The sequence below is a fragment of the Chrysochloris asiatica genome, unplaced genomic scaffold (genome assembly GCF_000296735.1).
Source record: "Chrysochloris asiatica unplaced genomic scaffold, ChrAsi1.0 scaffold00007, whole genome shotgun sequence".
In the NCBI taxonomy this organism is placed as follows: domain Eukaryota; kingdom Metazoa; phylum Chordata; class Mammalia; order Afrosoricida; family Chrysochloridae; genus Chrysochloris; species Chrysochloris asiatica.
Window position 1 is genome coordinate 22,263,457 of NW_006408525.1, and position 23,012 is coordinate 22,286,468.

The window sequence follows — 23,012 nt, forward strand, 5'->3', positions numbered from 1 at the left end:
GGGGGGGGCCTCATGATGTCCAGGTCGTGGTCCTCTGGAGTTTTTGAATCAATTAAAGCAAATAATGCTCTGTTTTCCACAGGCCCTGGCGAGCGATTGGCCGAGGCAGGTCCCGTGACCACGAATTCCCTGCAATTTCGCCAGAGTACTGGGTTTAATAGAGAGAGTCCCCATACGCTTGTATTTATCAGCAATATACAATTATAAAGGCCCAAATTAAAAAAAAAAAATAGAGCGAAATCTCTCCCTCCCAAGATCGCTCCACTACATAAACCTGGGGGGGGCAGGAGGGGGGGTCCCTTCCGATCCTCCCTCCTGACGCCCCCCCAGCAGGCCCCCTCCCCCACCATTGTAAGCCATGAATTTTGAATTTGAGAGGGAGATTGGGTTTATAAACAGCCAGCCATCGCTCGCGGAGTGTTTGACTTCCTTTCCCGCTGTCTTGGAGACATTTCAAACTTCATCAATCAAGGAGTCGACATTAATTCCTCCTCCTCCTCCTTTCGAGCAAACCTTCCCCAGTCTCCAGCCCGGCGCCTCCACCCTTCAGAGACCCGGGAGCCAAAAGCAAGCGGAAGATGGGCCCGCTCTGCCGCTGCCGCCGCTCCCCGCAGCCCCCCCGGCCCCCGAGTTCCCCTGGATGAAAGAGAAGAAATCCGGCAAGAAACCCAGCCAACACGCCACGTCTCCTTCTCCGGTCGCCTCCTCCGGGGTTGGATCGCCGGCAGGTCGGTAAGATGGGTGGAGGTGGGGATGGGGTGATGGGTATCGAGAAGAAAGGGAGAGAGACGTGGGAGGAGGTAAAAACGATGAAAAGCCTGTTGGGGTTCCTTGCTCCCCTTATTTCCAGGGATGGGGAAACAGAATATCCCCGTTGGGGTTCAGGCCTGGCCACTGCTAGCATTACCCCCCTACACACACACACACACACACACACACACACACGACAACAGATTCTGGGAAAGGTTGGGGAAGAGCTGTTTTTTCTATTAGAAGACAAGTATTCCATTGGGATTTTCACCCGTACCTGTGTAGGGAAATGAAAGTGTTGCTGGGATTGCATATGGGGCAGGAGGAGCTACGGTTCCCTAGTGGGGGAATTTGAGAACTAGAGAGAAAATGGGGTGAAGAACAATTTTCTTTCTGAACCTTTTCCCCAGGTTGATTTGCAAAGTATCGAATTGAGGGCTCCACTCGGAGGACTTGGGAGGGGGACTTTGAGGTTCTGTGGTCGCAGGCAGACTCTCCCTTGCCCCCTGCGCGGCCCGTGGGCGGTTCTCTGAATGCGTTGCCCTGACCCGGGGCCGTGCTGTTGGGCAAGAAAAGAAGGAAAAACAGTGAGAGTGAGCTGCTTCCGTGGGGGAGGGAGAAAGGTACAGCTGAGATTGGTTTTGGTGAAGGGGTAGTCTTCAGCTCAGCGGCACTGAGGGTGGGCGGAGGTCGCGGCCCGCTTTGACGCCCAGACTGTTTTCCCGACAGAAGGCCCGGGACTCCCGGAGGCGGGCGGCGGGGCGCGCAGGCTGCGCACGGCGTACACCAACACGCAGCTGCTGGAGTTGGAGAAGGAATTCCACTTTAACAAGTATCTGTGCCGGCCACGGCGCGTCGAGATCGCGGCCTTGCTGGACCTCACCGAGAGGCAGGTCAAAGTCTGGTTCCAGAACCGGCGCATGAAGCACAAGCGGCAGACGCAGCATCGAGAGCCGTCCGACGGGGAACCAGCCTGCCCGGGCGCCCTAGAGGACCCTGGCGACCTCGCCGAGGAGCCCGCGGCCAGCCCGGGCGGCCCCTCCACCCCGAGGGAGGCTCGAGAAGCCTGCGCCCACCTGCCCGAGGTCGCCCCGGGTCTCATGGACACCCCGGGACCCCGGCTTTTGGCCAATCGCGTGGAGGGTGCGGGGGCGCAGAGCCGGGGTTGCGTGCAGCATGGGGCCGCGGAGCTGGAGGGGGAGCGATTGCCAGAAGACGCCTTCCCGGAGCGGCAGGATTCGCCTTTCCTGCCTGACCTCAATTTCTTCGCGGCCGACTCCTGTCACCAACTCTCGGGAGGCCTCTCGCCCAGCCTGCAGGGCTCACTTGACAGCCCGGTTCCCTTTTCCGAAGAGGAGCTGGACTTCTTCACCAGCACGCTCTGTGCCATCGACCTGCAGTTCCCCTAACCCGTGTCCCAGGCCTTTCGGAGCCCGGGCACCTGCAGGAACAACAGAAACTTCCCCTCCCCCAGTCCCACAGACTTTTTCTGTGTTTTGCTAAAATTCAGGTATTATTGAATTAGCATTTAATACCCCCTTTTCTCCCCCTGAACTTCATATAAAACCTACTCAGAAAAATTCCGTTTGTAGACTCCTTTCAACGAAATCTCAGGAATAATTAAACTAAGGGGGCTTTCTTAAGAACTTAGAGGGACCTATTTTCCTTTTTTTTTTTTTAACGTTTTAGACCGTAGATTATTTATTAAAATTCTTTAATAATAGGAAAAGGGGAAAGTATTTATTGTACATTATTTTCATAGATTAAATAAATGTCTTTATAATATGAAAACGAGTAAGTGATTGTGTTGGGACCCAGGCCCTTCCCTTGAACGCCAAGGCCAGCCCTCTCCTCCAGCGCTAGCCGCAAATTAGTTCCTGGGAGCGGGCAGGATGCGGCGGCAAAGCCTAGTTGGGAAGTCCGGGTGGTACAAAGGTGGCCCCATTTGGTCGCTGCTTCTCCCTCTTCTTTCTCGGCGACTCTGGGATGGTTCGGAGGGTTTCTGTAAACTCGGTCAGCTCCCTAGCCCGCAGCAGACGGCCTTTGGCCCTGCGTGGCTATTCCAGGGCCTCTGTTAAGACAGGAAGGTGGGCAGAGAGGTGTGCCGCGGACCAAAGACGGTGTACAAAGAGGAGGGCAGGGGGCTAGGGTTTAGCTGACTTGGAAAGGGCTCCCCAAGCTTCGGCTTCAATGCCCTAAGCAGGATGGAGGGGTTTTTTCCCCCAACGCTGGCAACCTGAGAGGTGTGTGCAAGGCCAGGGCCTTCTGAGGTCTGCAGATGTTTGAGGATGGATTTTCCCTAAAGCAGGACCCTCATGTTTAGGGCTAGGAACTGGTCCAAGAGGGCGGAAAAAGCACCCTGGCTGAGAAATGTGGCTTTGCCGCACGCCAGTGCTCTTCCGTCCCCTCCTTATCCTGGGACTAGGGTTAGAAGAGCGTCCGAAGAGCAGCCCGGCGACAAGTCCTGGGTGGTCCAGAAAACAGCGGAAGGTGTGTGGCTTGCGAGGAGGGAAGACTGAGGAGGAGAGCGGGAAGGATATGGGGAAGACAGGAAGATGCTCAAAATGGCGCTGGGGCCAGGCGGCGGGGAGGGCGAGGAGAGAGACAGTGGCCGCCATGACAGCCGCTTCGGGATGGGCAGGTTCCAGCCCCCTCCCCCCATCCAGATCTTCTAGACCCCAAGGAAGAAATGAGGCTCGGGAGCCTCCCTTTCGTTTTTGTTTTGTTTTTAAAATGAACCCAGCGGATGTTGAGGATGCGAGAATGCTGGAGTAGGTGGGGGAAGGGATGGGGAGACCGCGGGGTTGCTTCCCAGGGTCTGCCTTTAGGCCCTGCGCTTTGGGATTTGAAGCCAGGCCAAAGCATACACCAAATGCAGACCTACCTGCATTTGTCAACAACTTCATTGTGCACACCAGCACCCTCTACTACACTCAACTGCACCCTGCCCAGCCCCTTGAAAACTCAGAAAACAAGGATCCATCTCCCCCTTCGGCCTCCTGGTTTGTTGCAGGGAAACGTGGAAATTTAAGGGGCCCCAGGAAGCTATCCATCCTCCTTAGGTTTATTTAATATTTTTCTGGCTGAGAAACAGACACCATGGGGCTATCTCCGCAGCAGATGCTGTCTTTCTCTAAATGCAGTTTATTTCCTGGGCCTCCCAGACTTTCCCCTGGACCAGCAGGACAGGGACCTAAAGGCAGTAACTGTCAGGATAAGGCAGGAGCCGACATACAAAGCTAGACAAGCCCTTGTATATATATATATATATATACACACACACACACACATATTTTTAAAACAGGTCCCTCATTGTAGGAAGTACACACATCTTATTTAGCTGAATTTTTATCCCTTAAACTGTCTTAATATAGAATTCATCTCCTGCACTAAATAATCTTATGTCATGTTAAATTGGACTTATTTCTCTCATAAATAAATTAATATAGAACAATTAGATGTGTTAGTATAATAATATCATGTATCTTATTAGTTTATTTTCCCTCATAAAATATATAGGTATGAAATAAATTCAAGATATTAAAGTAATAATACACAGCTTATTGGCGTGCGTGTTTATTTTCCCCATAAATAAGTGAATATACAATATATTAAAACCACACTATACATCTCATTGGGCTCTGTGTTTATTTCTCCATAAAATATGCCTACCGGCAGTGTTTCACATCTTAAAAATCACAGCACATAAGCCATCTCTACACTAGCAAGATGAAATAGACATTTCAGCTGGAGACTTTGATTTCTATGGACAGCCAAACCGGATAATTTGATCTAATTAAAAATGCTTTAGCAAGTTGTTACAAAGATCAAGGATACCAGAAGGATCCTGCTAATTGTCCACTTTATGGTTTTTCTTTGGTCAAAAGGATATAAGCCCAAAAAATATAAGATCTGCTCTGCTGGGGAGACTTCACACCCTGAGAACATACTCAGGAGCCTTTCTGATGGTTCAGTTCTCTAGACTTTGTAATTCAATGTGGTGGTCCACTACCTGTGAGCCAGTTAGAAATGCAGACTCTTAGGCCTCACTCCAGAACTACTGAATTAGAATCTGCAATTTAGTAGATCTGCAAGTGCACATTAGAGTTTGAGAAGCACTGCTAGGTCTCAGTGCCACCTTGCTTCCTGCCCTTAGTTTATGCTGAAGAATTTTTGACCCACTTTACCTTGCCACTGCCATCCAATCCTTCCTTACCCATACCAGTGGTCCAAAGGGGAGGGACTCCCCTCTTCTGCCAGAAGCTTCATTTGTCCTGATTCACCCCTGCCAGAGTAAGTGGGGATCCAGGAGTGTCAAGCCAAAGGATCAATCACGAAGATGCTTAGATTCAGGATGTCTTTCGGGTAAGAAGCTCCCAATCCAGGGATCCAGCATTTGCTTTGGTTGATTATTGAAGAGGCGTTGGAAGTTTTACAGAAAACTAGCCTTTCTGCTTCTCTCCTTTCCCAAATTCACAAAATATAATCTCTCTAATGCTATGACGGAGTCCTGGTGTGGTGCTGTGGGTTAATGTGCTGGACTGCAAAGTCAGTTTGGACCACAAGGTTGGTGGTTCAAGCTCACCAGCCACTCATAGGAAATCCTATACAGGGTTGCTATGTGTCCGAACTGATTCAATGATACTACAACAACAGCAATGCTAGAACATCAGAACCAAAGGCAATTCATTGCTTCCGTTTCTTCACCCAACCTCAAATTCAAGGGGATGTCTAAAAATTTGTGATCCATGAAGGATTGAGATGTAAGTTTTTGCACATGTTGGAGTACTGATGTGGAGCTGTAGAATAAACACTAAACTAAAAAATGAGTTTGAACTGAAGGGTCGATGGTTCAAACTCACCAGCTGCTCCTTGGAAATCTTACATAGTGTCGCTATGAATCGGAACAGACTCAATGGCACTTAAAAACAACAATATAGCTAAATAAATGGAAAAAATGTGGTTCCAAGATACTGTAACAGATCCTTCATTCCTGGGGTGGCAAATTAGAGGGGAGTGCCAGGTGGCTACACTCAAATCCCATCCTGGTCTGGGCAGGGCTTCTTTCAGATTAGAATCAACTTTGGGTGGTCTATAGCAGAGATTGGTTGACTGGTTATAAATCAGCTGTGATTGGAATAGGAAGGTTTCAGTGCAGTCCAGAAGGCCCAGAAGTTGGCCTTATTCTCTGTGATGAGTCATTCTTTTAAGAAGAATGACTCACTTATATTATGGTGAAAGCAAAGCATCATTGTTGTTCTTAAGTGCTGCCCAGTCAGTTCTTACTCCGAGGAGCGGATGGTGGGTTTGAACTGCCAACCTTGTGGTTAGCAGTCCAGTACTTATCCTACAGGATTCCTGGTGTGGCGCTAGACCACAAGTGGTTCAACATACCAGCCGCTCCTCAGAAATCCTATACAGGAACCAACGCAACAGCATTTAACAACAACCTATCTTACAAAGTTACAACAGGCTCATTAGCATGAGGAATTACTGCAATCATGATAACCCTGAGTCATTTAAAAGAAGAAAGGAGAAAAAGAAGAAGAAATTATACTTGGACAAGTCCCTTCCCCCTGTTGGACCTCAGTTTCTCTCTCCATCTGTAAAAAATGAAAGAACTAAATGCCTCTAGTGCATTCTATATCAATATATGCCCAAAGTATATTTGTTTGTATTCTCTAACAATGCATTAAATATTTATTATGACTGGTGTCATACGCTATTATCTGGGAGTGGTGACTTTTGGTGTTGACAATATACCTCCTTCCTGAGTATCTGGTGGGGCCATTTTAATAAATGTTCATTTGTATCTTTATACCAACCATCATGCCCCAATAATTATTTAAATAAATAAGGAGATAAATCTTTCCAGAAAGCTTGTATGAGTTGTAGTGCTGGATTGTCAGGTACCAGGTATTCTATAAAAATGATTAAGAAGTATCCTGGCCCAGTTTTCCTTTGACTTTCATCTGCTACATCTTTTCCCCAACATTTTGTTATGTTTATTCTTGCTTTAAAAAGAATAGGCCATTTCGTACCAAAAATGTCATCCAACTTTTTCTTTGACATGGTATTCTAGACTTGTCATGTTTTATCTGATGACCAGGGCATTAGAATATAGGCACAAATTTTGAGTCTCGCCAAACAACTCTATTGAATTCCTCTACCCACCTTGCCCCCAAATCTCTGAAAAGTACTTACTGGACCCACTGCACATCTTTCTGATATGTGCTCTCAGTCAAATTCATGTTCTCAGTTTGCAGAAAGTGACCTTTAAGGCCCCACGTCATTTCCTCTCTGCCTGTTCTGGCAGACATGGCCCAGACCCTCCACTGATCCTTCCAACCCAGTTCTACTCCCTACCTCCTCCACCCCTCTCTCCACACGCAGTGGTGAACCAGATCTACTGTACCTGAATGGAATCTAGCAAATTAATTCCTCCTTAAAGTAGAAAGTGAAAAATAAAGGAGCTTTGCTCTTATTCCCAAACACTATAGAAAAACCAGAGTTTGGACAAGTCATTCCACTACATAATCAATTGGGTGAGTGTTCATAAGGTTTCTAAAGTAGATATTTTGGCCACACTACTCCCGTGCTTGCTGAAAGTGAAGAGGACTTGAAACATTTACTGATGAAGATCAAAGAGCACAGCCTTCAGTATGGGTTGCATCTCAATGTCAGGAAAGCAAAAATCCTCACCACTGGACCAATAAACAACATTCTTATCAACAGAGAAAAGATTGAAGTTGTCAAGGACTTCATTCTTGGATCAACTATCAACACTCGCGGAAGCAGCAGTCAAGAGATCAGACGACATCTTGCATTGGGCAAATCTGCTGCACAGGAACTTTTTAAAGTGTTGAAGAGCAGAGATGTCAGCTTGAGGACTAAGGTGCGCCTGACCCAAGCCATGGTACTTTCAATAACCTCATATGGATGCGAAAGCTCGACAGTGAATAAGGAAGATCATAGAAGAATTGATGCCTTTGAGTTGTGGTGTTGGAGGAGAATACTAAAAGTGCCATGGACAGCCAAAAGAACCAATAGATCTGTTTTGGAAGAAGTGCAGCCAGAGTGCTCCTTGGAGGCCAGACTGGCTAAGCTTCGTCTCTCATACTTTGGACATATTGTCAGGAGGGAACAGTCACTGGAGAAGGATGTCATGCTGGGTAAGATGGAGGGTCAGAGAAAAAGAGGAAGACCCCCAAAGAGATGGATCAGCCAGGTGGCATCATTGATGGCGTCAAGTGTGGCAGCGGTAGTGAGGTTGGCCCAGGATCGGACATTGTTTCATTCTGCTGTGCATGGGGTCGCTATGAGTCGGTTCTGACTCGATGGCACCTGACAATAACAACAACAACAACATCCCACTTGCTGGAGTCCTGGTGTGGCTCTGTGGCAGACTGCAAAGCAGTTAATGTGCCAGACTGCAAAGCCGTTTGAACCTCAAGGTTGCAGTTCAAGCTCACCAGTCGCTCTTTGGAAACCCTATACAGGGTCGCTATGATTCGGAACCAACTCAAGGGCACTTAACAACAACAATAACATCCCACTTGGATAAAACCAATTAATTAAAAATTGCTTCAATTAGTCCTGGTATTCCAATATTTCCTTTAATAAGTTATTTCAACTCTCTGACTTAACCTTGCACTCCAGATAAAAATTCATAGCATGTTGATCTATCTGGATCATAGAAGTTAAGTTCAACCCCTAACATTTGGAAGAACAGTTGCCAAGTGAAATCCCTTAAGGAAGAAGACAATAACTTCCCTAGAAAACTTTCCCCAAATATTTACAGAAACCAGGAGGTTCTTTCTAATATCTAATCTCAAAACTTTGACTGAAATTTCAATCATTTTAGGTTCTTTTATGGATATAAAACATTAGGTTTTGGTTCTTACAATTAATATCAATGTAGAAGAAAATGTTTTGCCAAAACAGCCAACCTTCTCAATTCCCTATAAAATTTGCATATTATAAAGTACATACTGTATAATATATGGTGATGTATTACATGAAAATACAGAACATATGCTATTTTACTATATATTTCCATATTTTAATATACTAGTTATCTTTAAAATATAAAACAAAAGACTGACTCATATTATTTCAGACTTTGCACCTAATGTTATATACCGATAGAGTTCTCTGTGGTTTACAAGGAGCCCTGGTGGCATAGTAGTTCACCAGTTGGGCTGCAAATGACAAATGTTCAACAGTTCAAATCCACTAGTCATTTCACAAGAGAAAGATGAGGCTGTGTGTTCTGGTAAAAATTTACAGCCTTGAAACCCAAAAGGACAATTCTACTCTGTCCTATGGGTCAGAACTGACTGGATGCTATGAGTCAGAATTGACTACATGCCAGTGGTTTGGCTCCATGACTTCCATTCTCTTGTTATTCAATCCTATTTGCAATGCAGTAAAATAAATAAGATTACAATAATTTTATATAGGAAAGACAAGACGTGACCAAGCAAGGACTTGAACCCAAGTATTATGACCCTAAGCCTAGTATTTTTCTCATTATGATATATACTACCCATAGTCTAAAGTTCCCAGCTAGATTCATGATAGTTTAATTAATTTTCACTAAAGGAAACACTAATAAACTCAGACCCTCTCTTCCCAACAACAAGAAGAAACCATCCTCTTTTAGGGAAAACATATAACCCTGGATATATGTTTAATTCTTAAGCTTCAACCTTTGCTCTTGGGCTTGGCCTTCAAATGTATCCCAGAAATCTGGACTGAGATCAGTAAGAAAGAGACACTTAGCCTAATGAAAATATTCATATTGCTCCTGCCAATTCCTAGGGGAAGCAGCTTCTTTTACAGAAAGGACCATAATCTGAGGTGTACATTTCTAACATGCCCAACGTTGGTTAGAATGGTTCCTCTGCCTGCCCTCTCAATGTGGTAAGGACCATCAATCCTTAAAGATAATTTCAGTTATAAACATGTCGATTTCTCTGCTGCTGTATAAGTCTAAGCAGATCATACAAACTAGGAAATAAATTTCATTTCATCTTGGTATTGGGTCCCTCCATCCCTCTGATGAATTTAATTTGCTCAACCAGAAAATCCTGTAGCCTATGGGTTACTTCCACGGGAGTCCTGGTGTGGTTTAACGCACTGGACTGCAAGGTTGGTTTGAACTGCAAGGTCAGCAGTTCAAGCTCACCAGTCGCGCCTTGGAAACACTATACAGGGTCGCTATGGGTTGGCACCGACTCGACGGCACTTAACAACAACAACATGGGCTACTCCAGATGTGGATTCTTGCTCTGTTTTTGTTTTATTTTTCCCACTCAGTTGTGGGTATAAGACATAAAAACTCCATAGACTCCCTTGGCCAGAGGAACTTCTTTTTAAGGAGGAAGAAAAGTGTCTTGGGAGCCAAGTTGGTTGGTTCTCCCAGTTCCTTTTTAAAAAACTTTTTCTTGTGAATTGAGTGAAGGTTAATAGACAAGAACATCAGCTTTACATTCAACAAATTGTATGCTTTATTTTATCTCAATGGTTACAATCCCCTCCCTGCAACAACAGCGATCCTACTTCCTCCTTGTGCAAAAATATTTGATGTAGACATACAAAACAAAAAACATATATTCATTTAAGTGTCCTAAGGGCACATTCTGTAAGCCAGCCTCCAGCTCACAGGCACACAGCATTACTCAGTCCACAGGCCTAGAGGCCAAGGCTGCTCTCTCTCTCCATGTCATTGCCTCTGTCACTGTCTCTGCTGTCGCCACTTTTCGAGGTAAGATCTCACGCTCCACTCATGCTCTTCCTTCTCAATGAAGCTGACGGAAGCAGTAGGAATTCTGGAAAGTTTTAACTTATCTGCCACAGAGGGGAAGGTGGCAAGACTCAGGGATGAATTGGAGAATGTATGTGGTGGATTTGGAAAATTGAGGTTGAAGTAATCACTGCAATGAAATCTGATTAATATGATTCCAAACACATTTGCACCACCTTTTTCTGGTTATTGCTGTTATTCCAAACCAAAACTCACTGCCATGGGTTGATTGCTGTTATTGGTGCTGTGGGTTAATGTGCTGGACTGCAAAGCTGGTTTGAACTGCAAGGTCAGCCGCTTCTTGGAAACCCTATACAGGGTCACGTAGTGGTTACGAATCGGGATGCGAACCTTCAGGTCAGCGGTTTGAGACTACCAGCTGCTCCGCGGGAGAAAGATGAGGCTTTCTACTCCCGTAAAGATTTACACCCTCGGAAACCCTGTGCAGGGTCGCTATGGATCGAAACCGACTCGACGGCACTTAACAACAACAACATGGGTTGGAAACAACTCAATGACACTTAACAACAACAATAACAACTTGCTGTTATTGGAGTCCTGGTATAGTGCCGTGGAATAAGGTACTTGGCCACAAAGTCAGTTTGAACCTCAAGGTCGGTGGTTCAAATTTACCAGTCGCTCCTCGGAAACCCTATTCAGGGTCGCTATGAGCGAGAATCAAAGCCACTGCGTTGGCGCTTAACAACAACAATTGCATATCCCCAACTCCTAGAGGAATTTGTGCTATTTTATTAAAGTGATTTAGAATTTACCTCATTTGGATCTAATGTTGTTCCCTTCATTAGGAAGGCAAGAGATAAGGATAGAGTAGGTAGGTAATTGCCTGGGTTGAGGGAAAAGTGGAAAGTGAAGAAATCTTAAATGTCTCAGAGGCAGGGCTGCCAGGTCAAATATAGGCCTAGCTCAGATTTAGGGCTAGAAGAGAAACCTTAATACTCTACCCTCTTCATCTCTAGTCTTCCTTTATTCTCACAGGTTTCAGTCTGTGTAAAAAGCTGGAAGCATTTATAAACCCAAAGAGGAGTAATGTTAAGAATGAGATACTTTTCCAACTTCAGTACGTGTGTTCTCTCCCCCAACCCCATCTCAATTCTCATTTCCTTTGTCTGCCCTCTTTCCTTTGGCAATGAACATTCTCTTACCCTCCCCCATTCCTTCTCTCTCTTAAACTACCAGCTGGTTCCCCCACCCCCAACTTCTCTGGGTCTGCAGGGTATGAAGTAAGTATGGGTGAGAAAGGGGAGGAGACAGGGGTCCTGTGAAATGCTTTGAGCTCTTTCATAGTTAGGAGCTAAGCAGGACTCACAGTTACCAGAGAAGAGAAAGTCGGTGTGATTGAGATAGAAAATAGGAGAGGCAACTACAGAGAAGAATAGGCAAAAATGAGGGAGAAGGGGAGACAGAAAGATAATGAGACACAAAAGAGATAACTTTGGTGTCCCTTGCTGAGAGCTGATGAGTATTCACCAGACTTCTTGTAGGGTGGTGAAACCTGAGAAGTTTTGATGGTTCTCTCTAGACCTGTCCCACCTGCTTCCCCTTCCTCTCCTGAGTTCAGTTGTTTACAGAGATCCCTCCCTGAACTCTTGCCCTCCTGGACTTGCCCTAGCCCCAGCCCCAGGCCTCTGGCCAGGCAGACACCCTGACAAGTTACAAATGAGTGTGGGTGTTGGATTGCACCAAGCTCTTGTCTGAGGAGTCCGTAGGAGGAGAATCAATGGGCTTCTTCTCCTCTAGTGCCATCCAGAATCTGAAAGAGTGAGGATGGCACTTCCTGTTTCCCTGCCCCCAAACACAACCCAACAGACATACAAAGCAGAAAGGGATGACTGAGACTCCACTTGAGCATTAGAATTCAGAGCCTTAGGACCTTCACACTAATTCTTCCATTCTCTGAGTAAACACTCCTCAAGTCTAGAAACCTAATTGAAAATCTGAATAAGGACTGAGTTTATGGAATTAGGGTTTGAGAGTTTTCTTTCTTTTGGGAGGAAATGGACATAGTGCAGGAAAGAAGGATAGGAGGGAACGAGAATCTCGGGTCACACTAGTTTTAAACCCTTCAGAAATAGAATAAAAATCTCCCTCTGCTTCACCCCTCTGTAAATACCTAGCTCTGTGTTCATTGTAGCTCTCTGGAGGGATATAGGGAGTTATTTAAGTCTGAGTGAGCGAGCCAGCTACAGCTATGGATGGCTAGAGAGAGGATAAATACATCTAGAAAGATGAGTTGATGGATAGGTAGGGAACAAATATAAATATGGAGAGAGATGGACGAATGGAGAGATGGATTGAGACAGAGAGAATATAAAGAGAGGCTGAGGGAGAGAAATGGATGTGTGAATGAGGAGAGAGCATTTGTGCAGAGAGATGGAGGGAGGAATGGGGCGTTTCTCATCCTCCTCACATTTCTGTAGTCCTGCCTTGCTTGCTGAAATGTCAGTTTCCCACCCCACACTTTTAATGAAATCTTCATCTAGATTCTAGACTCTGCCTCACACCCTTAGGCGTCTTTGCCCTCCGCCCCCATCCCCACCCCCCAGCCATCCATTTGGCCCTAGATAACATACCTCAACCGCCTGTCCTAGCCCATCACCCCAAGACAAATTGGGGGAAGGAAGCACCAAGTGAGCAAAGTAAAGAAGGAGCCTGGATTCCCCACCTCCAGATCTACAGCCTTGGGGAGAAGGCTCCTTTGGGCGGTGGGAAGAGTGGGGGGCAGCTGGATTGAATTTGTCCAAATCTAATAACCTCTTGAAGGCTTTGGGGGTTGGGAGAGGAGGAAAGTCTTGAATATTCTTCTAACTTTCCCCCCCTCTCCCTCTGGTCCCTTCTTTCCAAAAGTCTTTGAAGAAAGATGTTTTTGACGCTTCCACGTCGCTCTCAGATGGATGGGCTGAGGGTGATTGAAGTGTCTTTGTCATGCTAATGTTTGGGGGGTGATGGATGGGCGCTGGGGCTGCCAAACTCTGGCCCGCTGCGCCCATTGGCCTGGGAGAGATCACATGCGCCCCCCCCACTCCCTACCCCCTTCCTAGGGGAGCGCTGGCCCAGGCGAGCTGGGCCGGGCCATGGATGTAAGCCTCAGCGCCGTGACATACTGCCGAAAGGTTGTAGGGCAAGAGGGTGTCTCCCCCAAACGGGCCGACCCTCTTGCGGCCTCGACGCATGGACTATAATAGGATGAACTCCTTCCTAGAGTACCCACTCTGTAACCGGGGACCCAGCGCCTACAGCGCCCACAACGCTCCTACCCCCTTCCCCTCTTGCTCGGCTCCCGTCGTTGACAATTATGCAGGAGAGGCCCGCTATGGCGGGGGGCTGCCCAGTCCCGGGCTCCAGCAAAATCCCGGCTACCCGACGCAGCAACCGCCTTCAGCACTGGGGGTGTCGTTCCCCAGTTCCGCGCCGTCGGGGTACGCCCCGGCTGCCTGCAGCCCCAGCTATGGGCCTTCTCAGTACTACCCTATGGGCCAACCTGAAGGAGACGGAGGCTACTTTCACTCATCAAGCTACGGGGTCCAGGTAGGAGGTTTGTCCGACGGCTACGGAGCTGGGGGAGCTGGCCCGGGGCCGTACCCTCCGCCGCAGCCTCCTTACGGGAATGAGCAGACAGCAAGCTTTGCGCCGGCCTATGCAGATCTTCTCTCTGAGGAAAAGGAGCCGCCCTGTCGCTCAGAATCCAGCCCCTCTACGGCGCGGACCTTCGACTGGATGAAAGTCAAAAGGAATCCACCCAAGACAGGTAGGGCTCGGGTGTGGCCGTCTCTCCCCGGGGCTCAGCGACTTAGCTGAGGTGTCCTGAGGTATCCTGAGCTCGGGCTGGTCACAGAACTGTGATCTTGCTAAAGGCAGGTAAGGGTTCTCCACTTCATTTTATTTAGGTCGGGGGGGAGGGGGTTCCCTCCACCCAATGACTGCCAGTCACCCCCAAGTATAAGTCTACACTCCTCCCGCCCTGATCTGTGCACCCAACACAGGCAGAGGGGCGCAGGGTGGAGGATGGAAGTGTGGGTTACTCTAGATTTGGAGGTGGGGGTGGGTTGGTTGCCTGGTGGTCCAGGAGGACTTTGAGAGCTGGCTTTGGAGAGAGTGATGAACGGAGACGCAGAGCTGGTGCAGGAGGAGGGGAGGGGAAATGTACAGAGGTGAGAGAACTGACGTGGCACATCTCTTCTCCCCGCCCCGCCCCTAGCCAAGGTGTCGGAACTGGGTCTGGGCTCTCCTGGAGGCCTCCGCACCAACTTCACTACGCGGCAGTTGACTGAGTTGGAGAAGGAGTTCCATTTCAACAAGTACCTGAGCCGGGCCCGGCGGGTGGAGATCGCCGCTACCCTGGAGCTCAACGAGACACAGGTCAAGATTTGGTTCCAGAACCGGCGCATGAAGCAGAAGAAGCGAGAGCGGGAGGGAGGCCGGGCGCCCCCAGCCCCACAGGGCTGCTCCAAAGAGGTGGTGGGAGACGCCTCGGACCAGTCGGCCTGCACCTCTCCGGAAGCTTCACCCAGCTCCATCACCTCTTGAACCCGACGGGACTTCCTGGCACCCGAGCACCCCAGTCCCTCCCTTTCTTCGGCTTTCCCCACCCGGGACCTCGACTCCATCGACCCACCTATTCTTCCCGCGGCTAGGGGCACCAACTTAGAGCTACTCTTGGTCGGGAGGGGGTAACACTTTTCTTTGGTCTGGGCAGGGAACTGATGGCTAGGGACCATATAGGACCAAAGGCTGGGGAGACCCTGACCCTATCAGATGTGGAGGGAAGGGCATTTGCCTTTGATCTAGGGATCTGCTCTTGGTGACCACGAGGATGGGGGTGTGGGCAATGAGTGGCGTTTCCATCCTCCTGGATTCTCCTTTCCTTTAGAACTTCCGTTTTTTCAGTTCAGTGCCTTTGAGCTTCGAGGACTTTTGAGAGGAATTCCTATTCTATTAACCTTCCCTTGGGACAGAGGGCTCTGAATTTTCTTTGGAGAGGGGAGGTGTTTGGGTGTCAATGTTTAATCTCTCTAGTCACCACTGACCTTACAATAGCACCAGCTGCCTTGTGACAGACCAAAAAGTTCCCTATCTAACCCTATTAACTACTCCCCACTCCTACCCCCCCAACCCCACCCCGCACATTTGTATTGCACTAATGCGGCCTCCAGGGGCTGTTTTCTGAGACCCACCTCCTCCCACCAACAACCTCATTCCCAAGCCACCAAAGTGTTTTGGAACTTGGAACTCCATAGACTCTGGACCGCTGTGTAAAGCCTGCCAATAGTGAGCCTGAACCAGAAAGGCACAGGCGCACTCCCACCAGATCCTCCCCTATTTATTGCTTCCTGGAAAACCCAGGACCCTCCTCCCCATCTCCACCCCTACTCCTGGGGCAACCCTGGGAGGCCCAGCATCAGGGAGTATTTCTCTGAACCTTGGAGACAACCACAGGACCTTTGCTTTTGTGGAAGCCTGAGCCTCAAGCTAACCAGGTTGGCTCTGTACTTCCAACTACCTCATTCCAATAAAATCTGTGTTTTCTTCTTTCTTGCCGTCTGGATCTGCTGCTCCACAAGGGCTGGGGGAGGCCTCATTCTCCCTAAGTCCTAGAGGACAGAAGAGGAAAGAGTTAGTGCTGACTTGTGGGGCTGGTGAAAAAGAATGATTACTATATGTGGGCCTAAGCAGAACTGGGCCCCAGGCATGCAGGCAGGACTATGGTCAACCTGCTGGTCATTAAGAAGTCAGAAGAAGACATGGAGGAAGATGACCTTGGGGAGGAGACAGTTCAGGGAGAGTCCTGAGAGGAAGGTAGAAAAGGAGAGCAACAGACATCTATCTGAAGAGAACAGAAAGAGGGTACCAGAGAGGAGGAAGTGGGGAATGGGACTCCACTCTCCTCCATCTCCTGCTTTCTAGGCCACAGCAAGGGTTGGCACAGAGTGGGTGTTCTGTAAATAGTTGCTGAAGAAAAGAAGCGCAGGTAGGGGAGGCTGGGTAAAGTCTCTCCACCTTCTTTCTCTGAGAAAGTTGGAGGAAGGGCCGCAAATTCCAGACGGGTGCACAGGTTCTTCTACACCCAACAACTCAGGGTGGGGTGGGGTGGGTATGGGGAGCCAAGTCACTGGGAGACTCCAGGTGTAGCAGGCCTGCCTGGTAGAATTCCACCAAGACTCCAGGTGATCGCCCTTCCTGCCCTGGGTGGTTGGAAGGAGATGGCCTCGAAAGTCCAGAAAGGATGGAGTGGAGTGGAGGTGCCAGAGAAGGCGCAGAGCGCGAAGCTGTAGGGGTGGCGGAGGCCTAGGTAAACCCCAAACCCGCATTGACCTTTTTACCTCCAAGTGCCTCTGGGCTTTCCAAACAAGCCAACCGCGCGCTCCGGGAGGCAGCTATTGTCTCCGAACCGGTCCCACTGACAAGCCCTTGGTTGGCAGAGGCAGGGGGCCCGCGGATCAGGAAGCTCGACAGCGGTCAACAAACCGCCATCACTCACTCGCCCCGCAGAGTAGTGGAGATGATCCTGGCCTCCGTGTCCAGGGCCCCAGTTGATTGATTCCGGTCACCTAGGGAGCAGGGGTGGGATTACCCAATAAACACGGTAAGCACGGGTTCATCTTGTGAAAGCATGATTTTACAGATTAAATAAGCACAGTAAACCCGTATTTACCTGGCTTACTATGTCCCTGTCAGGGATTGTAAATTTGAAGAGGCTTTGATTTTGTAAGACGGTGCGGTGCTGTGGGGTTGAGAGAGAGACAAATGCCAGCCATTATCTTGAACAGAATCTTTGATGTTATGATAAAAACGTGAAATTGTTTACTACTGAGTAGTAAGTAAGCACAAGTAAACCCGTGTTTATCTTGCTGACTGGGTAATCTGACATTGTTATTGGATAAATCAACACTGCTAGGGAGCTCTAATGCTCAAGGGCCAGGGCAGTCTGAGGTGTAGTAGTGGCCACCAAAGGAGGGGACTGGTTCTTGGTTCTTATCCAGTCTCTCTCCTCCCTCACCAATTTATTTAATTACTGACCCAACAAAGGAAAACAGCACAAAGGACTTGTAGTGTATGCAAGAAACACTGAGCATTCGATTCCTAATGAAATTGGTGTCCTTGTATAAGAGCCAGAGTTAGCAGGAGAGGGAGCAGTGTGGGGCAGGAGAAAGTCTAGCTTTCCTAGAGCCTGCTGTCTTGCTCTTCATCTTTAAACATCTATTAACTGCTTTTCTACATTAAATTGAAATTGCCACCAAGGTTGACTCCCCCAAAGGGACAGAGGGAAGAGACCAAGTGTCTGTGGAAATGCCACTCTTCTTTCTTAGAGCAATTGAGTGTGAGCCTGTAAAGCCTTCCTGTTAGGGCATTTGTGGATCCTCCAGCCTTTGGACAAGTGGGTAGGAAAGCTGGTGGAAGGATGGAGCAGTGATTCAAACTGGACCACAGTAATGGTGGAGCTGGGTCTTGACAGGCCCTAGGGGAGAGGTGATGGAAGGGCCTGGAGGAAAGGAATAGGCTGACCCATTTGATTTTTGGTCACAGCAGAAAGCACCATCAGATTCCCCTAGGGATGGGTGAGAGGCAAATCAATTCTCTGTTAACACAGGGGCAGGCTCAAAATATTCCACAATGAATCTGAGCCTTCCATTTCCTCAGATGCAAAGATCTGACCAGTTCCTTGCTCTGCGCTCTCCTACTTAAATCCCACTTCAAATCTGAGTCTTCAGACAGGTCTACACAGAAGACATTACGTTACTTGGAGAAAGAAAAGAGATCATTCTGTTTTCCTATAGTAAATCACAAAGGAGAGGATGGTAACACACACACACACACACACACCATCACCACCACCACCACCAAATCTCACTCCAGTTGAACTAAATTGAAGGTCTACACTGTCAAACTTTCCAGAGTAGATGTCAAGTGGCTTCACTCATAGCCAGTCCTTTCAAATAGCTGTTGTTTTCTTTCTTTTACAGTATATTAACTATGCAATCTGAAAACGCATACTCTGCAAAGTTTGAAAGCCCTCTAATCCCACATCTCCATTTACCAGATCTCAAAATGTATCTCCAGTTATAAAATAAAAATCTTAGAGATTTCTTTTTTTTTTTTGGTCTTGATTCTTCATGGGAGAGATGATCTTCTCAGGACTGGTGGAAAGTTTGCCAAGGTTTCTGGGAGTGTGTGTGTGTGGCGGGGGGGGGGGGGGGCCAGGCCCTTATGTTGGGGGTGGTCAGGCTTCTACTGCACTCAGCCCTCTGCATCATCTGTTTCTCAGCTCTTCAGTGTGAACTTTTCCTCTTTTTTCTCAGCATTTGTTCTCCCAATATGAGGTCCTTTGATCTCCTGGAGGAGAGAGAATGAAAGAGAGATTTAAGAAAAACCCCAAACTTCCTTTCATGACTCAACCACAGAACCCTGAAGTTCTTCTTACTTCTTTGTTATGAACATTTCTTCTACCAACATCACTGGGAGACTGCACCTGGCCCAGTGTAAGTAGGGAGACTGGTGGGGAAATGTCCAGGATACTTGGTTTCACAGCTGAACTCCACCTCTCACTAACCTCAAGGCCTAATTCCCTATGCCCAGTTTCATTATCTGCAAAATGGGAATAATAAGGTTGTTATGTAGATTAAATGAGTTTATATATTCAAAATACTTGGTCTACCCTAAAGTTTCTAAGTGTTAGCTATAATAATAATGATCATTATTAAAAAGAACGTGTCCTCTCCTGTAGTACAGTCTTCTGTCAATCTCTTCCAGGTCTCATTATGACCCTTTCAACACCAGGACATGGTACTCACTTCTCACAATTCAGTTTTCTGATTTAAAGTGATTAAGAACAAGGGTACTGGAGAATACTGTATCAATGTGGTAATAAGTTTCAATGTAGTCTCTTTCACTAGCTGGCTGAGTTTATGCCAGTTATTCAATTTCTCAGTGTCTCTGTTTCTTCAGATGCCAATTGAGGAATGTTGAAAAACAAATGAGTTGATTTTTGAGATGTGCTTAGAGCAGTGTCTGGCACATTCTTAACAGATCCATAGGTGTTCCCTATTTTATATATTCACAATAGATATTTATTTTTAGTTATTTCTTACACTGAGGTATTTATGTCTGAGCATGATGGAAGCAGACATCCTCCAGCCCTTGCCCCCCTGCACCACACGCACAAACTCACCTAATACTATAACTGTGGGACTTGTTGCCAGATAATAAAATAATTATGAATGAAAGGATTCAGCAGAGTCCCATAGAATACTGGCATCTAGTACAGTATTGTAATGAGAGATTGGCAAAACTCAAGTCTTATTGCATGACTGTAGTTTATGAAAGTCTTGCTTTTAGGAGTTGTACCAAATTGTTTCTAATTACCTAGTCATCCCTCTAAGGACTTCAACTTCCTTTCATGACTCAACCACAGTATTCTAGATACTACAGCTTTTGCTATTTCCCTGGCTCTCTAAATGCTTTACATAAGTGGAATGAGTCCTATCAGGGACAAAATTGGAGATGTAAAGTATTTAATGTCCATTCCTGGAAGAACAGGGACATTCAAATAGCTGCAATCTTCAGAACACCGATCTGCCCCTTGTCCACTGCAGTTCTCTTTATCAGGCAAGAAATGAATCAACTACTTCAGAAAATAAGTAATTCTATAGGCAGTCTGGAGAACTGAGTTTATTCAACCAATGACTTCCTAGGTATGTATGCTCAGGTAAACCACCTAACCTCTCTGGGCCTGCTTTCCCAATCTTTAATATAAGTTAAATGATCCCACTGCACCTTGACTCATCTCTTCTGAGAATAGAAGATGTAGGTAAGAAAGAATGTGAAACTTGGTGGGTGGGACAGCATCATCCTGTTAGGTTAGATGTATTCTACTGGATTAGAGCTAATTAGAATCACTTTTTCTCTCCCCACCTGCCCCCAACTCTATCCCAGCCCATTTCCTTCTAGCTTCCAAGATTACTGGCCTGGGTCCAGAAAATTCAAAGCCCTACAGCCCTTTCAGCCTGGAGGGGAGCAGAGGAGGGAGGAAGCCCCACAAAGCATGTACCCTCTGCTCCTTTGGGGCCCAATGCTCCCTTCAGTTTACTCTGGCCTGACAGCTCCATTTCAACCCCCACCTTAAAGATGAGGCAGCTCAATATTTACTTAGCCAGAGAGATTTGCCCACAAGTCTCCCCTCCCTAGCCTGCCCCTGCTGGTTCTGCTCAGCCGCCTCTGCCCCCTTCCCTACTCGGTTCATGGAGAGTTCAGCCCTGAAATGACTTGCAACCCCCCACCCCCTAGCCCTGGTGGAGCCGCCTGTCCAGGGGATTGCTGAGGCCAGAAGGGCAGGGGAAGGGCCCCTGTCCTCGGGGTCATGCCCTAGTCTCTCCACACTTGCTGGACCTGCAGCCTGGGCCCCAGAGGACTCAGCAAATTATTTTCTTTTTTGGGGAGAACTGAACATGTATTGGTTAAAATGGAACTTTTAGGGGTAAGAGGCATAATATAGGACTGCAAAGGTGTCATGTATCTGCATGTTATTAATATTTTTACCATAGTTGATAGTAGAGAAGTTTGGTAGACTTATAACAGTCTGGGAACTCTTTCCAAAGACACCAAAATAAATTATATAATGAAGAAATAACACTTGAGCTTAAGAATGTAAGCTCCATGAAGGCAGGGATTCTTGTCTGTTGTATTCACTGTCCTGTAGTCCCAGAACAATGTCTGGCACATAGTGGATGCTTAGTAAATATTTGTTGAATAAATAAATATTGAATTATTTGCCTCTAAGACAGAAAAATGTAGCATTCTGAAATGTGTCTGTTTCAGATGCCCTTTTTAGTCCATTATTACTACCATAATCAATGCATTTATATAAAGAGAATGAAAATAGGTCAGAGATAAAAGGGACTTGGGAAGCATTTTCTTCACCTGTTAAAAGTATCCATTTCAGGCAAATGACAGAATTCATTTTAGCTTCATGGTGATTCTAATCCAGAATCATCTACAGAGTTTTTATGTTTGTTTGTGCTTCCTTGACTTTAGCAAGTGTAACCTCCATCCCATCCCCCCCACCCCTCCCAAATGACTTAACTTGGAAAATTTTAAAAATTGAAAGTCCATCACAGACAACTCTTTCTTTCTTTCTGTCTCCCACCCCCCCTGGAAAAAGCAGAGTGTCAACACTCTAGACTTGGCACACTAATGTGCCAGGGTTTCATTTGATCTTTTGTAAAAAGATTTGGAACCTCTTCCCTGTCTGAGGCCAATAAAGTGAATTCATACAGGCTTGTGTATGACACTGTTTGTTTGCTTGGGATTAGGAAGGGGGCAGTGTAGAGAAGCATGAATTTCAATATTTATTGGAACTTCAGGGCAAGAACTGCAATCTGTTGGCAGTTTCTCAGAGCCTTTGGGAAGAATGTCCAGTCTGGTGTGGTCTGTTGCCATCACTGAGAATTGATACTATCTTCTTGCTTATATCTACTGCAGATCTATACACATAGATGCCCATACTTCAGAAACAGTCATCTGACATGAGTCCAGCAGAGAGAAGTGAAGAACTAGCAAGGGAAGTCGGTTGCTCATCCTCTGCTACATCCTAGAGTTAGATTGAATGAAGCGTGGGCAGGGAATTCTCAGCAGCTTGAAGGAAAGACAAAGGTTCTAGAGCCTGGTGAGACTGACCAAGTTCCCTAGTTGCAGTTCAGCTGAAGTCTCTGTCAGGAGCTGTTCCTTTTGGGGAGGGGACTTCAATAACGAATCCGGAGAAACAAAATCTGGGCAACAGGCTGTGCAGGGGAAAAGCCTTGAGATATATGTCAGGAAACACAAGGCTCACAGATGTTGGGAAGAGCTAGCCCATGTTCTTCCCCAGCCATGAACTTCCTTTCTCTCTTCTACCACCTCCAGCTACTCCAATGTCTCTTCCCCTTCCTCAACCCCAATTTTTTACACTCAGTCATTTCCTGGAATTCAATTTTTAGTCCCCATCATATGGATTTACTGGAGAGACCCTATCCAGGGGGCTAAGGCTGACTAGAAAGACTCAGAGAAAGATTAGAAGGCAATATCTTCCCTGGAGTGTGGGTGGAGTAGGACGGGGACCAGTCCTATGTCCCGCATGTGGTTTCTATTCAATACATTCAAATTCAGCCATTCAGGAGCTTTAGAAATGTAGAATTGCTACATGCCTTTAGAAGAGTCTGCATGTTTGTAGGCTCCCACCTACAGTGAGAACATTTCAAAATCCATTGAAACCTACACCTTGGCACATTCCCGCAGACACATTGACCTCTCCCACACATTGCAGACATATCTCTAAACAGGTGTTCCTAGCCAGAAAACAAGCTGACTTCCTACACTGCTTGCAGGAATCGTAGTTTTAAGTGCCAAAGAAGTGGCTGGTAAGCTTGAACTACCAGCCTTGTGGTTCAAACCGACTTCGCAGTCC

The 23,012-nt window shown here is 47.0% G+C and overlaps 2 protein-coding genes across 2 annotated transcripts; both read left to right on the forward strand.

Annotated features, from left to right (window-relative positions):
* The first annotated feature begins 338 nt into the window (after window positions 1–338).
* On the forward strand, window positions 339–2,168 carry HOXB2 (homeobox B2). The gene is made up of 2 exons (XM_006832505.1): window positions 339–728; window positions 1,480–2,168. Exons 1-2 carry the CDS (start codon window positions 359–361, stop codon window positions 2,157–2,159), a joined length of 1,050 nt encoding a protein of 349 aa, XP_006832568.1. The 5' UTR covers window positions 339–358; the 3' UTR covers window positions 2,160–2,168.
* Window positions 2,169–13,747: 11,579 nt separating this feature from the next.
* Window positions 13,748–15,103, forward strand: HOXB1 (homeobox B1). The gene is made up of 2 exons (XM_006832506.1): window positions 13,748–14,324; window positions 14,775–15,103. The coding sequence occupies exons 1-2, from the start codon at window positions 13,748–13,750 to the stop codon at window positions 15,101–15,103; spliced, it is 906 nt and encodes a 301-aa protein (XP_006832569.1).
* The last annotated feature ends 7,909 nt before the right edge of the window (window positions 15,104–23,012 follow it).

What these genes read in the sequence shown, in the direction of transcription:
- HOXB2 (XM_006832505.1), top strand. Translation starts at nt 359, where the DNA reads ATGAATTTTGAATTTGAGAGGGAGATTGGGTTTATAAACAGCCAGCCA. An exon ending in CGGGGTTGGATCGCCGGCAG is followed by an intron (nt 729 to 1,479) that starts GTCGGTAAGATG and finishes TTTTCCCGACAG; the next exon opens with AAGGCCCGGGACTCCCGGAG.
- HOXB1 (XM_006832506.1), top strand. Translation starts at nt 13,748, where the DNA reads ATGGACTATAATAGGATGAACTCCTTCCTAGAGTACCCACTCTGTAAC. An exon ending in AAGGAATCCACCCAAGACAG is followed by an intron (nt 14,325 to 14,774) that starts GTAGGGCTCGGG and finishes CCCCGCCCCTAG; the next exon opens with CCAAGGTGTCGGAACTGGGT.